Source organism: Salvelinus fontinalis, chromosome 16, assembly GCF_029448725.1.
Source record: "Salvelinus fontinalis isolate EN_2023a chromosome 16, ASM2944872v1, whole genome shotgun sequence".
Lineage (NCBI taxonomy): Eukaryota > Metazoa > Chordata > Actinopteri > Salmoniformes > Salmonidae > Salvelinus > Salvelinus fontinalis.
In genome coordinates this window covers 10,893,839-10,910,155 of record NC_074680.1, presented here as the reverse complement: position 1 = coordinate 10,910,155, position 16,317 = coordinate 10,893,839, and the positions used below count along the sequence as shown (strand labels likewise).

The following is a 16,317-nucleotide window of genomic DNA, read 5'->3' as shown; positions in this document are numbered from 1 at the left end:
CACACACACCTCTTGGAATTGTGTAAGGGGTGAATCTTTCATTTATAGAAGCTCAAGTTCCCTATGAAACTTCTGCTTTTATACCCTGTTTACACTCAAAGAGAAAAAGAACAGGAAGAGAGGTGGTGAAATTTAACAGCTAATCAAATGGCTACCCAGACTATTTGCAAATGGCTACCCCCCCCCCCCCCCCCCTTTTTTACGCTGCTGCTACTCTGTTTATTATTGATGCATAGTCACTTTACCTCTATTTTCATGTACATATTACCTCAACTAACCGGTGCCCCCGCACATCGATTCTGTACCGGTACCCCCTGTATATAGCCTCACTACTGTTATTTTATTGTTGCTCTTTAAATATTTTTCTATTTTCTTCTTTTTATTTTTTACTTCAGTTAATTTTAGTAAATACTATCTAAACACTTATTTTTCTTAACTGCGTTGTTGGTTAAGGGCTTGTAAGTAAGCATTTCACTGTAAGGTCGGCACATGGATGAATGAAATTCATTGAGGGGACGGGTATGTAATTCATAGTATTTTACTGTAATTACAAGGGATTGGTGCAAGCAGGTTGGCTGCTAGGTAACCTAACGTAGCTGACGAGAAGAAAAAAACTGTTGGGGGAGGTTCTCTTCTGCACTGTTCAACCAATCCAATAAATGTGGAGGAGGAGTTAAGATGGAGTGTCGCCTTGTTAACGTCCAAAAGCGTAAGTCGTGTAGGCGTCACAGGCTCTCTTTCCTTTTCCCTTGAAAACCAGATGAATCTGGTTGTAAACATCCCACAGCATAATTTGTGTTTAATATTACTTGCACCTTAACAAAAAAGGCCTTAACAAAATTTTCCAAACTGGCAGCGACTACAGGGGTACAGACCAAAAGGTCATGGTAAAATTGGTCAACCATTTAAGGTTTAAGACTCGCTGCCACTAAAATCTGTCCCCTGTACAATCTGTCTCCTATAACATAAGAGTTAAATTGGTTCACTCATGGGTGCAACAAATATAGCCTCTTACAAGGCACAGCTCAAATATGTTCATAAGCCAGAAACAACAATAACATTCACCCACAAGTGGTCAAAAGGTTTTTGACATGATACAGTACTGTATTCTGTGGGGTGGAATTACAGTACCATTCAAAATAAAGCACTTGTTTCCCCGCCCACAACAATTTACACTATGCTGCAGTAAAACATTTGGAGTATTTTACTGTTGATAATACCCAAATTTACCATATAAATTACAGTTTTCCGTTACAGTGAAGGACTTTAATTATTGAGCTGCTGCTGTTCACGATGGAGCCGCTGGCTCACATTCTTGCATTCCACTATAGAGATGTGTGTGATGGCTGTTTCCGAGCAGCCTCTGCCCATCCCCACCTTTTTCAGATGGTCCTTGATATACATGTGGAACCTCCTGGTGGCGAAGCAGTACACCACGGGATCTAAGAGGCAGTTGAGCCCCATCAGCATCAGGGTGACCTGGTGGGCGTCGTTCAACCACTGCCTGGTCTTCTGGTTCCATTCCGCGCTGCCCCAGCCCTCCTTGATCTCCAGCACAGCCAGGGTCCAGGGGCCCTGGACCATGTGGTGGGGGAGGAAGCACACCACGAACACCCCCACCACAGCGCACAGCATCTGCAGGGCCCGGCCCTTCACCCCCCGGGGTTTGGAGGAACTGGAGCCCCGAGCCTGGGTAAGGGACTGGGCTAGTAACGCCCGGGCGATTAGCAGATTACACACTACGACGAGGAAGAAGACCAAGACGAAGCACCCCACAATGATAAGGTGGGTTGCGGCCACCAGCCGCTTCTCGCCATCTGTCTCATGGTGGTAGCCCTCGAAGCATCGCGACACGTTTCTCTCGTCCTTCTGGATGCCCGTCTTCAAGAGGTATGGCACAGACATGGACAGAGTGACCACCCAGATGACCGCTGTGACGACCACCCCACGGCACCAATGGTCGGACGAGGCGGCGTTCAGCGGGCGCGTGATGGCCCTGTAGCGGTTGATACTGATGGCAGTGAGGAAGAGAATGGAGCAGTAGGTGTTGATGAAGAAGAACACGCCGGTGACACGGCACAGGAATTCGCCGTAGAGCCAGACGCCACCGTGATGGTAGTAGCTAATCCAGACGGGGAGGGCGCACACGAAGAGGAGGTCGGCCACAGTCAGGTTGGCCATGTAGATGCAGATCTCGTTCAAGGCCTTGGCATTGCGCAGGCGCCACAGCACGAACAGCACGTAACTATTGGCTATCAGCCCAAGGATGAACACAACACCGTAGAACACTGGGAAGAGGGTGTAGCGGAACGCCGAGTCCAGAAAGTTTCCGTTCCCGACAAAGTTCACATCCGTGGTCACTACTAAGTCCTCTTTTATCCCCATGGTCGACTCCACTATTGGTTTTGCTAAAGAAAGCAACTCCCTCTGTGAGAAAAACACTTCCTATTAGAGTCATATTTCAAGACTCACTGCAATATTCACTTTAGTGGACTTGACACTGTGCTCTCTGTTTGTGATGATGAGTGAATGATGACCATATTTCCAGTCAAATCTAGACTAATGTCTTCCTGCTCTGTCATCAGTATAACAGACAATAACAAGAGGGGTCCTACTTTATATTTACAAAAAATGTGGCTATAAAGGCTTCATAAGCCCTACTGAGTGGCTTAACAACTCATGTATTAGAAAAATAATAAAGTCTCTATAAAAGGTGTTATGGAATGACATGATATCTGGACTGATGCTTTGCCTAATGTGGCATAACTGTTTGGCCGCCCTAGTGACATTCACTTAGGAATGGGAAGTGAGCGCAAGAGGAAACAAAAGGTTGAACTGCACTTACCCTGGTCAGTTCAATGAGATTCCCACAATCCGGAGGAAGTACGTCACAAAAATCCTTAAGGATGGATATGTCCTGGTTCCAGTAAATCCCAAACCCTTTTCCAAGGAAAAGAAGTACAAAGAAATTGAGTGTAAATGTTTTAATATTTCACATGTTAAGACTTGTCTTTCTTAAACTTGAAATGAAAGAGAAAACAGCCCTGTAGGGAAAAAAAATATACGGAACTTCAGTTACGGCAAGTCCGATCTGATAAGTAAATATACATTATACACTAAATATATACAGGGTACAAAACATTAAGAACACTTGCTCTTTCCATGAAATAGATTGACCAGGTGAATGCTATGATCCATTATTGATGTCACTTGTTAAACCCACTTCAATCAGTGTGTGTGTGTGTGTGTGTGTGTGTCTGTGTGTGTGTGTGTGTGTGTGTGTGTGTGTGTGTGTGTGTGTGTGTGTGTGTGTGTGGAGGGGGGGTGGTGCAAATCAATATTAGGAAGGCATTCCTAATGTTTGGCATAGGCCTTGTAAACATACAACAGCAACAGTCACACATGGTCGACTCCACTGTATTGACAATCCAGAGTTCAAATGAAGCAATTGTTTGCTTGCAGAGGAATACAGGAATGAGGTGCCTACGATTAGCAAGCAAATTCTGCACTAACTTACTGTCACGCCCTGACCATAGAGAGCCCTTGGGGTTCTCTATGGTGTAATAGGTCAGAGCGTGACTGGTGGGGTTTCTAGATAGTATATTTCTATGTTGGTGTATGTGTATGATTCCCAATTGGTAGCAGCTGATAATCGTTGCCTCTAATTGGGGATCATACTTAGTGTGTTCCTTTTCCCACCTGCGATGTGGGATATTGTTTTGTTTTGTATGTGTGCTTATATGACGATCGTGACACTTACGGGGAAAATGCAAATTGGAACTTTCTCGTTCTCAACTCTTATGGCTGGACGCCGCTCGGGCCTGATGGATGTTTCCCAGCCTTGTCATCTGTCCCTATCCGAATGGCCTGCGCTACCTATAACTTGCCTGCCAAGGAAATTGTCTCCATCTGCTTCCCCTACTCCATCTTGTAATGAAGTAGACAGAGAACAGCAAGAAGATTGTTCCAATCAGCGCTGGTCCCATGTCACAAGTCGAGGAAACCAAAGGCAGCAGCATGCTGCTAAGCGGACGGCCGTGGTTGTGAGAGGTTAGGAGCAGATTGACATTAGGAATAGCGTCGCTGCACTGGTACCTGATCTACCTGCGCCTTCATCGCTGGGATTGCCTGTGTCTGCGCTGGCGGTGCTGACTCCAAATACGCTGACTCCAGCAGTGGCTTCGTTGTCGAGTTCGGCTCCTTTCCCTCTCTCTGGATCTGACGGGCACGACCTTCTGTGGGAGGTCTGGACCTATCGGGGGAAGCAGCGGGCATACGCTATCCTGCTTCTCGTGGATCTGTGAAAGGTTCAAAGAATTGTGTGAGGGGTAGGAATGGTCAGATTTCTCCATTCCCTTCTCCGGCCATTGTATTGGTGAGTAATGTCTCAGTCCGTTGGGCAAAACCTTTGTGCTATCCAGGAGCACGAGTACAGGATATCAATAAGCTGCTACCAAACATTTTAAATCAGCATCAGGAAATTGAGTCTATCATAGTTAATGTGGGATTCAATGACATTATGAAGGGCAGCTCAGAACAGCTGACGATGGATTTTAAAGAACTGATGGGGTTGAGTGTGGCATTGAACGTTTCAGCAGACTTTTAGCCCCCCATAACTGGCTACGAGACTATTTCAGCTCTGTGGGTGTAACATTTATTGACAATTTTCTTTATTTTATTATTATTATTTTTTATCCCCAGTTCGTGGTATCCAATCGCTAGTAATTACTATCTTGTCTCATCGCTACAACTCCCGTACGGGCTCGGGAGAGACGAAGGTCGAAAGCCATGCGTCCTCCGAGGCACAACCCAACCTGCTTCTTTAACACAGCGCGCCTCCAACCCGGAAGCCAGCCGCACCAATGTGTGCACCTGGCCCCCTTGGTTAGCGCGCACTGCGCCCAGCCCGCCACAGGAGTCGCTGGAGCGCGATGAGACAAGGAAATCCCTACCGGCCAAACCCTCCCTAACCCGGACGACGCTAGCCCAATTGTGCGTCGCCCCACGGACCTCCCGGTCGCGGCCGGCTGCGACAGAGCCTGGGGGCGAACCCAGAGACTCTGGTGGCGCAGTTAGCACTGCGATGCAGTGCCCTAGACCACTGCGCCACCCGGGAGGCCCATTTATTGACAATTTTGATACCTTCTGGAAACAAAGCTCGTTTGATAAGGAGGATGGGATCCATCCAAATCATCTGGGTTCCTGGATCCTTTCACAGCATTATAAGGCTGCATTGAGACAATTACTTATCAATGACCCAAGCCCAGCTCAGTAAATTCCTACCATTGTGTCACTGAGTTGTCATAATGTTTCAGCAAATGTACATTATCCCAGGGGCGTTGGAAGATGCAATGTAAGTAACCTAATTTATGCCCCTCTAACTGCGCTGAATGCCTCTGCTGATCCCACAGCTATTGTATGCAGTAATCATGTGCCTATGAACCAGAGTTATAGTGTTAGCACTGAGGCGGTGTGCCGTAGTAGGAAGTCCCATGTGTGCAGCTCACCCTGCACTAACATAAACAGCATGAGCATGTCTAATTCTGCTAAGCTACCCAGTAAAACAATGAAAACAATCAAGCATCCCAGAAAAGTGTTCAAAAATAGCCCACGTTAACATATGTAGCCTAAGAAACAAGGTTAATGAAGTAAATAACTTGCTAGTAACAGATGACATTCATATTTTGACTATCTCTGAAACTCACTTAGATAATACCTTTGATGATACAGTGGTAGCAATACAAGGTTATAACATTTACAGAAAAGACAGAAATGCCAGTGGTGGAAGTGTTGAAACTATACTATAAAACTAAGATAAATTATATAAAGAATGACAGTGAAAAGCTTTGGAGCACCTTAAAAGAACTGTTGGGCAAAAAGGCAAACTCAGCTTCATCATTCATTGAATCAGATGGCTCATTAAACCCACTGATATTGCCAACTACTTTAATGATTTTTTAATTGTCAAGATTACCAGATGTTTGTCCCTGATTCAGCCCTATCTCAGGTCCTGGAATGTGCTCATTCCTCCAAGCTCACCTGCCATCCTAGCTCCCGTTGAACCCTGGCCTTCCTTCGACAACGCTTCTGGTGGCCCACTATGGTTCCTGATGTCTCAGTCTTCGTCGCCACATGCACGGTTTGTGCTCAGAATAAGACTCTGCGGCAGGCCTCCTTCAGCCACTCCCTGTTCCTCATCGCTCCTGGTCTCATATATCCCTGGATTTTGTCACTGGGCTTCCTCCGTCTGATGGCAACACCACTATCCTGACAGTAGTGGAAAGGTTCTCTAAAGCTGCCCATTTCATCCCTCTCCCCAAGTTACCTTCAGAAGACGACTCAGCTCATGGTGCAGCACGTCTTCCAAATCCATGAACTCCCTGCCGACATTGTCTCTGATTGTGGTCGTCAATTCTCGTCCCGATTCTGGAAAGAGTTCTGCACCCTTATTGGGTCATCGAGCCAGCTTGTCCTCCGGGTTTCATACCCGGTCCAACGGCTAGTCAGAGCGTGCCAATCAAGACCTGGAGAATATGCTTAGGTGCCTCGTCTCGACCAACCCCACCACCTGGAGCCAACAACACGTGGGTGGAATACGCCCGCAACACCCTTCTCTGCTTGGCCACTAGTCTCTCGACTTTCGAGTGTTCCATGCGATATCAGCCCCCGCTCTTCCCTGAACAAGAGGTCAGCATAGCATCGGCCCAGATGTTCGTCCGTCGCTGCTCCCAGATATCGTCTTTGGCAGAGTGTATGGCTGTCCACTCGGGATATTTGGTGTTTTAAATTACTTGCACTTCTAGAGGCCTTAACAAAGGCTTCAAAACTAGCAGTGACTACAGAGGAAAACAGACCAAAAAGACATGACAAAATGTTCAACCATTTCAGGTTTAAGACTTGCTGCCACTTCAGTCTGTACACTTCCAGTCAGATAAAAATGTATTTTAATAGTAGCTATGCTTTCCGTCAGTCGAGTATATACATCACATGCGACTGTCAACGATTGGGTGCAGAGATGTAGAGGAGTCAGGCGCAGGACACAGGTTTGAGCAAAACAACTGAGTTTACTCACAAAAAAGGCAAGCAATATTCCAATAAGGAAAATACAGACAGAATAACACCTACACGAACCACTAAGACACCAACAATCACGGACAGAACAGAAAGGTATGCCAGAGGGTTAAATAAGGAACATGATATGGGAATTGAAACAAGGTGTGTGTAATACAGACAAAACAAAACATGGATCGGTGGTGACTAGAAAGCCGGTGACGTCGACCACCACCCGAACAAGGAGAGACTTCGGCGGAAGTCGTGACAGCGACTTATTAATTGGACTAAGCAATTAGCCTATTATAATGTTTATCTGACTTCATAAAGCGAATTAAAATATACAAGCAAGCATGATGCAATGAGTTGACGTTGACTAGCAAGAATTGGTCTGAGAAGTCTCTATATCAAAGGCAGATATTTTAAGTAACATTGAATGGACTCACATACAAGGCATAAAGCTTAAGTTCCAAAGAATTAGAAGACAAAGCATGAACATAAGAGATGCTTATTAGGCCAGAAGGAAATGAGAATTGATAATACAACCTACAACTTAGATACAGGATACAAGAGAGAGAACAACATTTAATTCAATTTACAACATCTGAAGGTGTAACCTTTCAACCCAAAACCAACCACCATTGACCAATCTAACAATACCAAGCTTACAGTAACCTAAACATTACCAGGCCCAATCGCCACATGGTGTAACAGCATTTAAAGGATTGTGTGAGGGATGAGACCAAAGTAATAAGACACAATTCCTGAGAAGTGTCACGGCTGTCAAAAGGAGGAGACCAAGGCGTAGCGTGATATGCGTACATTCTTCTTTAATAAGCAGAAACACTGAACAAAATAACAAAAACGAACCGTGAAGCTATACAAATGAGTGCTGAACAGGCAACTACACATAGACAAGAACCCACAAATACCCAAGGGAAAATGGCAACCTAAATATGATCCCCAATCAGAGACAACGATAAACAGCTGCCTCTGATTGGGAACCAATTCAGGCCACCATAGACCTACATATGCCTAGACTTACAAACACCCCTAGACATACAAAAACCCTAGATAATACAAAACAAGCATACCCACCCTCGTCACACCCTGACCTAACCAAAATAATAAAGAAAACATAGATAACTAAGGTCAGGGCGTGACAAGAAGACAATACAACTTTGCATAGAGTAATTCAGAGTCCACCCTGTACAGATACAAGTAATGTCAAAAGCCACACTGAAGTCTAACAAAACAGCCGCCACAATCTATTTATCATCAATTTATCTCAGCCAATCATCAGTCATTTGTGTAAGTGATGTGGTTGTTGAATGTCCTTCCCCATGAGCGTGCTGAAAGTCTGTTGCCAATTTGTTTACTGTAAAATAGCATTGTATCTGGACAAACACAATTTTTTCTAAATGTTTCCAAAGGGTTGGTGACAGGCTGATTGCTCGGCTGGTGAGTCTGCTGAGTGTGCAGGCCATGGAAGAACTGAGAACATTTTCAGCTTCCAGGAATTATGTACAGATCCTTGTGACATGGGGCCGTGCATTATCATGCTGAAACATGAGGTGATGGTGGCAGATAAAGCATGACAATGGGCCTCAGGATCTCAAATCAAATCAAATTTTATTAGTCACATACGCCAAATACAACCTCACCTTACAGTGAAATGCTTACTTGCGAGCCCCTAACCGACAGTGCAGTTTCCAAAAATATGGTTAAGAATAAGACAAAAAGTGACAAGCAAATAAAGAGGAACAGTAAAAAAAGATATATATACAGGGGGTGCCAGTACAGAGTCAATGTGCGGGGGAACCGGTTTGTTGAGGTAGTATGCATCAATTGCATCACATACAAAGAGTGCAACATTTATATCAGTGGTCAACTTCCTTCATAAACCGTCTCTGTTTATACTTCAGCAGCTAACAGCTGAGAAGTCATCACGTTCATCACATCCCACTGGGCATATACTGGTTGAATCAACATGGTTTCCACATCATTTCATTGAAATTACGCTGACCCAACATGGAATAGATGTTGAATTGACATCTGTGCCCAGTAGGATGGTTACCAGCCTCATAAAATGACCTTAAAAGCTTGTTACTCCACCATTCTTTACAATAATAATAGCAATAACAATAATAGCAATTCATCACATTTTAAAAAGTACTTCTTGGCTCCCAGTATTTGTTTTGCAATCGTACAAATTGCAAAACAAATACGATATGATACGATACACTTTGTCCATTTACATGTAAATTCATTTTCTGGTGTCAGCATACAAATACACAACACAATATATTACATGCAGTACGGAAAACTGGAAAGCTAGTACACAAGTCACACATTTACATTTTCTCATATTCAAAGTCTCTGGGGCCTACTGTCCATCTATATCTGTCCTATGTCCCACTGTTCAGCAGCCTGATGGCTGAATGAAACTTGCCCTGCTCCTACTCTTGCTGAACAGTGGGACCCTTAGGCCTAGATTCAATCAGATCAGCATTAACCGGCAATAGCCGACACCCGCATAGCTGATGTTTTGGCGCTGTCGGAGGTGTAACTGCATTGGGGCTGTCATATCGGTGAGCAGCTGCTCTTGATCATTGTCGCAAAGCCAGACCCGTCCTACTCAGGTTAGAAGTTCAGAACGAGAAAGTATAGGCTATATAGAAATAATGACGCTCAAATTTTAAATCATTCAACGGAATAATGAGGATTTCTGAATAGAGCCTTTTAATCTCCTTCCAGAGGGAATTGTATAAGGGGTGAATCTATCATTTATAGAAGCTCCAGTTCCCTATGAAACTTCTGCTTTTATACTCTGTTTACACTCAAAGAGAAAAAGAACAGGAAGAAAGAGAGGTGGTGAAATTTAACAGCTAATCAAATGGCTACCCAGACTATTTGCAAATGGCTACCCCCCCCCCCCCCCCTCCATTTTTACGCTGCTGCTACTCTCTGTTTATTATTTATGCATAGTCACTTTACCTCTATTTTCATGTACATATTACCTCAACTAACCGGTGCCCCCGCACATCGATTCTGTACCGGTACCCCCTGTATACAGCCGCACTACTTATTTTATTGTTGCTCTTTAAATATTTTTCTATTTTCTTCTTTTTATTTTTTGCTTCAGTTAATTTTAGTAAATACTTTCTAAACACTTATTTTTCTTAACTGTGTTGTTGGTTAAGGGCTTGTAAGTAAGCATTTCACTGTAAGGTCGGCACATGGATGAATGAAATTCATTGAGGGGACGGGTTTGTAATTCATAGTATTTTACTGTAATTACAAGGGATTGGTGCAAGCAGGTTGGCTGCTAGGTAACCTAACGTAGCTGACTGCACTGTTCAACCAATCCAATAAATGTGGAGGAGGAGTTAAGATGGAGTGTCGCCTTGTTAACGTCCAAAAGCGGAAGTCGTGTAGGCGTCACAGGCTCTCTTTCCTTTTCCCTTGAAAACCAGATGAATCTGGTTGTAAACATCCCACAGCATATTAATGCATAATTTGTGTTTAATATTACTTGCACCTTAACAAAAAAGGCCTTAACAAAATTTTCCAAACTGGCAGCGACTACAGGGGTACAGACCAAAAGGTCATGGTAAAATGGTCAACCATTTAAGGTTTAAGACTCGCTGCCACTAAAATCTGTCCCCTGTACAATCTGTCTCCTATAACATAAGAGTTAAATTGGTACAGTATTTTCACTCATGGGTGTAACAAATATAGCCTCTTACAAGGCACAGCTCAAAATATGTTCATAAGCCAGAAACAACAATAACATTCACCCACAAGTGGTCAAAAGGTTTTTGACATGATACAGTACTGTATTCTGTGGGGTGGAATTACAGTACCATTCAAAATAAAGCAATTGTTTCCCCGCCCACAACCATTTCCACTATGCTGCAGTAAAACGTTTGGAGTATTTTACTGTTGATAATACCCAAATTTACCATATAAATTACAGTTTTCCGTTACAGTGAAGGACTTTAATTATTGAGCTGCTGCTGTTCACGATGGAGCCGCTGGCTCACATTCTTGCATTCCACTATAGAGATGTGTGTGATGGCTGTTTCCGAGCAGCCTCTGCCCATCCCCACCTTTATCAGATGGTCCTTGATATACATGTGGAACCTCCTGGTGGCGAAGCAGTACACCACGGGATCTAAGAGGCAGTTGAGCCCCATCAGCATCAGGGTGACCTGGTGGGCGTCGTTCAACCACTGCCTGGTCTTCTGGTTCCATTCCGCGCTGCCCCAGCCCTCCTTGATCTCCAGCACAGCCAGGGTCCAGGGGCCCTGGACCATGTGATGGGGGAGGAAGCACACCACGAACACCCCCACCACAGCGCACAGCATCTGCAGGGCCCGGCCCTTCACCCCCCGGGGTTTGGAGGAACTGGTGCCCCGAGCCTGGGTAAGGGACTGCGCTAGTAACGCCCGGGCGATTAGCAGATTACACACTACGACGAGGAAGAAGACCAAGACGAAGCACCCCACAATGATAAGGTGGGTTGCGGCCACCAGCCGCTTCTCGCCATCTGTCTCATGGTGGTAGCCCTCGAAGCATCGCGACACGTTGCTCTCGTCTTTTTGGATGCCCGTCTTCAAGAGGTATGGCACAGACATGGACAGAGTGACCACCCAGATGACCGCTGTGACGACCACCCCACGGCACCAATGGTCGGGACGAGGCGGCGTTCAGCGGGCGCGTGATGGCCCAGTAGCGGTTGATACTGATGGCAGTGAGGAAGAGAATGGAGCAGTAGGTGTTGATGAAGAAGAACACGCCGGTGACACGGCACAGGAATTCGCCGTAGAGCCAGACGCCACCGTGATGGTAGTAGCTAATCCAGACGGGGAGGGCGCACACGAAGAGGAGGTCGGCCACAGTCAGGTTGGCCATGTAGATGCAGATCTCGTTCAAGGCCTTGGCATTGCGCAGGCGCCACAGCACGAACAGCACGTAACTATTGGCTATCAGCCCAAGGATGAACACAACACCGTAGAACACTGGGAAGAGGGTGTAGCGGAACGCCGAGTCCAGAAAGTTTCTGTTCCTGACAAAGTTCACATCCGTGGTCACTACTAAGTCCTCTTTTATCCCCATGGTCGACTCCACTTTTGGTTTTGCTAAAGAAAGCAACTCCCTCTGTGAGAAAAACACTTCCTATTAGAGTCATATTTCAAGACTCACTGCAATATTCACTTTAGTGGACTTGACACTGTGCTCTCTGTTTGTGATGAGTAAATGATGACCATATTTCCAGTCAAATCTAGACGAATGTCTTCCTGCTCTGTCATCAGTATAACAGACAATAACAAGAGGGGTCCTACTTTATATTTACAAAAAATGTGGCTATAAAGGCTTCATAAGCCCTACTGAGTGGCTTAACAACTCATGTATTAGAAAAAGAATAAAGTCTCTATAAAAGGTGTTATGATATTGTATGGAATGACATGATATCTGGACTGATGCTTTGCCTAATGTGGCATAACTGTTTGGCCGCCCTAGTGACATTCACTTAGGAATGGGAAGTGTGCGCAAGAGGAAACAAAGGTTGAACTGCACTTACCCTGGTCAGTTCAATGAGATTCCCACAATCCGGAGGAACTACGTCACAAAAATCCTTAAGGATGGATATGTCCTGGTTCCAGTAAATCCCAAACCCTTTTCCAAGGAAAGCAGACTTTTAGCCCCCCATAACTGGCTACGAGACTATTTCAGCTCTGTGGGTGTAACATTTATTGACAATTTTCTTTATTTTATTATTATTATTTTTTATCCCCAGTTCGTGGTATCCAATCGCTAGTAATTACTATCTTGTCTCATCGCTACAACTCCCGTACGGGCTCGGGAGAGACGAAGGTCGAAAGCCATGCGTCCTCCGAGGCACAACCCAACCTGCTTCTTTAACACAGCGCGCCTCCAACCCGGAAGCCAGCCGCACCAATGTGTGCACCTGGCCCCCTTGGTTAGCGCGCACTGCGCCCAGCCCGCCACAGGAGTCGCTGGAGCGCGATGAGACAAGGAAATCCCTACCGGCCAAACCCTCCCTAACCCGGACGACGCTAGCCCAATTGTGCGTCGCCCCACGGACCTCCCGGTCGCGGCCGGCTGCGACAGAGCCTGGGGGCGAACCCAGAGACTCTGGTGGCGCAGTTAGCACTGCGATGCAGTGCCCTAGACCACTGCGCCACCCGGGAGGCCCATTTATTGACAATTTTGATACCTTCTGGAAACAAAGCTCGTTTGATAAGGAGGATGGGATCCATCCAAATCATCTGGGTTCCTGGATCCTTTCACAGCATTATAAGGCTGCATTGAGACAATTACTTATCAATGACCCAAGCCCAGCTCAGTAAATTCCTACCATTGTGTCACTGAGTTGTCATAATGTTTCAGCAAATGTACATTATCCCAGGGGCGTTGGAAGATGCAATGTAAGTAACCTAATTTATGCCCCTCTAACTGCGCTGAATGCCTCTGCTGATCCCACAGCTATTGTATGCAGTAATCATGTGCCTATGAACCAGAGTTATAGTGTTAGCACTGAGGCGGTGTGCCGTAGTAGGAAGTCCCATGTGTGCAGCTCACCCTGCACTAACATAAACAGCATGAGCATGTCTAATTCTGCTAAGCTACCCAGTAAAACAATGAAAACAATCAAGCATCCCAGAAAAGTGTTCAAAAATAGCCCACGTTAACATATGTAGTCTAAGAAACAAGGTTAATGAAGTAAATAACTTGCTAGTAACAGATGACATTCATATTTTGACTATCTCTGAAACTCACTTAGATAATACCTTTGATGATACAGTGGTAGCAATACAAGGTTATAACATTTACAGAAAAGACAGAAATGCCAGTGGTGGAAGTGTTGAAACTATACTATAAAACTAAGATAAATTATATAAAGAATGACAGTGAAAAGCTTTGGAGCACCTTAAAAGAACTGTTGGGCAAAAAGGCAAACTCAGCTTCATCATTCATTGAATCAGATGGCTCATTAAACCCACTGATATTGCCAACTACTTTAATGATTTTTTAATTGTCAAGATTACCAGATGTTTGTCCCTGATTCAGCCCTATCTCAGGTCCTGGAATGTGCTCATTCCTCCAAGCTCACCTGCCATCCTAGCTCCCGTTGAACCCTGGCCTTCCTTCGACAACGCTTCTGGTGGCCCACTATGGTTCCTGATGTCTCAGTCTTCGTCGCCACATGCACGGTTTGTGCTCAGAATAAGACTCTGCGGCAGGCCTCCTTCAGCCACTCCCTGTTCCTCATCGCTCCTGGTCTCATATATCCCTGGATTTTGTCACTGGGCTTCCTCCGTCTGATGGCAACACCACTATCCTGACAGTAGTGGAAAGGTTCTCTAAAGCTGCCCATTTCATCCCTCTCCCCAAGTTACCTTCAGAAGACGACTCAGCTCATGGTGCAGCACGTCTTCCAAATCCATGAACTCCCTGCCGACATTGTCTCTGATTGTGGTCGTCAATTCTCGTCCCGATTCTGGAAAGAGTTCTGCACCCTTATTGGGTCATCGAGCCAGCTTGTCCTCCGGGTTTCATACCCGGTCCAACGGCTAGTCAGAGCGTGCCAATCAAGACCTGGAGAATATGCTTAGGTGCCTCGTCTCGACCAACCCCACCACCTGGAGCCAACAACACGTGGGTGGAATACGCCCGCAACACCCTTCTCTGCTTGGCCACTAGTCTCTCGACTTTCGAGTGTTCCATGCGATATCAGCCCCCGCTCTTCCCTGAACAAGAGGTCAGCATAGCATCGGCCCAGATGTTCGTCCGTCGCTGCTCCCAGATATCGTCTTTGGCAGAGTGTATGGCTGTCCACTCGGGATATTTGGTGTTTTAAATTACTTGCACTTCTAGAGGCCTTAACAAAGGCTTCAAAACTAGCAGTGACTACAGAGGAAAACAGACCAAAAAGACATGACAAAATGTTCAACCATTTCAGGTTTAAGACTTGCTGCCACTTCAGTCTGTACACTTCCAGTCAGATAAAAATGTATTTTAATAGTAGCTATGCTTTCCGTCAGTCGAGTATATACATCACATGCGACTGTCAACGATTGGGTGCAGAGATGTAGAGGAGTCAGGCGCAGGACACAGGTTTGAGCAAAACAACTGAGTTTACTCACAAAAAAGGCAAGCAATATTCCAATAAGGAAAATACAGACAGAATAACACCTACACGAACCACTAAGACACCAACAATCACGGACAGAACAGAAAGGTATGCCAGAGGGTTAAATAAGGAACATGATATGGGAATTGAAACAAGGTGTGTGTAATACAGACAAAACAAAACATGGATCGGTGGTGACTAGAAAGCCGGTGACGTCGACCACCACCCGAACAAGGAGAGACTTCGGCGGAAGTCGTGACAGCGACTTATTAATTGGACTAAGCAATTAGCCTATTATAATGTTTATCTGACTTCATAAAGCGAATTAAAATATACAAGCAAGCATGATGCAATGAGTTGACGTTGACTAGCAAGAATTGGTCTGAGAAGTCTCTATATCAAAGGCAGATATTTTAAGTAACATTGAATGGACTCACATACAAGGCATAAAGCTTAAGTTCCAAAGAATTAGAAGACAAAGCATGAACATAAGAGATGCTTATTAGGCCAGAAGGAAATGAGAATTGATCATACAACCTACAACTTAGATACAGGATACAAGAGAGAGAACAACACTTTAATTCAATTTACAACATCTGAAGGTGTAACCTTTCAACCCAAAACCAACCACCATTCACCAATCTAACAATACCAAGCTTACAGTAACCTAAACATTACCAGGCCCAATCGCCACATGGTGTCACAGCATTTAAAGGATTGTGTGAGGGATGAGACCAAAGTAATAAGACACAATTCCTGAGAAGTGTCACGGCTGTCAAAAGGAGGAGACCAAGGCGTAGCGTGATATGCGTACATTCTTCTTTAATAAGCAGAAACACTGAACAAAATAACAAAAACGAACCGTGAAGCTATACAAATGAGTGCTGAACAGGCAACTACACATAGACAAGAACCCACAAATACCCAAGGGAAAATGGCAACCTAAATATGATCCCCAATCAGAGACAACGATAAACAGCTGCCTCTGATTGGGAACCAATTCAGGCCACCATAGACCTACATATGCCTAGACTTACAAACACCCCTAGACATACAAAAACCCTAGATAATACAAAACAAGCATACCCACCCTCGTCACACCCTGA

At 45.1% G+C, this 16,317-nt stretch overlaps 1 protein-coding gene and 1 pseudogene across 2 annotated transcripts; both read right to left on the bottom strand.

Moving 5' to 3' along the window:
• Nucleotides 1-208: 208 nt before the first annotated feature.
• Nucleotides 209-9,983, bottom strand: LOC129812641 (platelet-activating factor receptor-like). Of its 2 annotated transcripts, XM_055864382.1 has the most exons (3): nt 4,096-9,983; nt 2,846-2,940; nt 209-2,427 (listed from the first exon to the last, which is right to left on the bottom strand). In XM_055864382.1, the coding sequence occupies exon 3, from the start codon at nt 2,383-2,385 to the stop codon at nt 1,267-1,269; it is 1,119 nt and encodes a 372-aa protein (XP_055720357.1). In that variant the 5' UTR covers nt 2,386-2,427; nt 2,846-2,940; nt 4,096-9,983; the 3' UTR covers nt 209-1,266. The 2 variants fall into 2 exon arrangements, with proteins under 2 accessions (XP_055720357.1, XP_055720358.1); XM_055864383.1 differs by lacking the exon at nt 4,096-9,983 and having other exon boundaries at nt 2,846-3,821.
• Nucleotides 9,984-13,764, bottom strand: LOC129812640 (platelet-activating factor receptor-like; annotated as a pseudogene).
• Nucleotides 13,765-16,317: the final 2,553 nt, after the last annotated feature.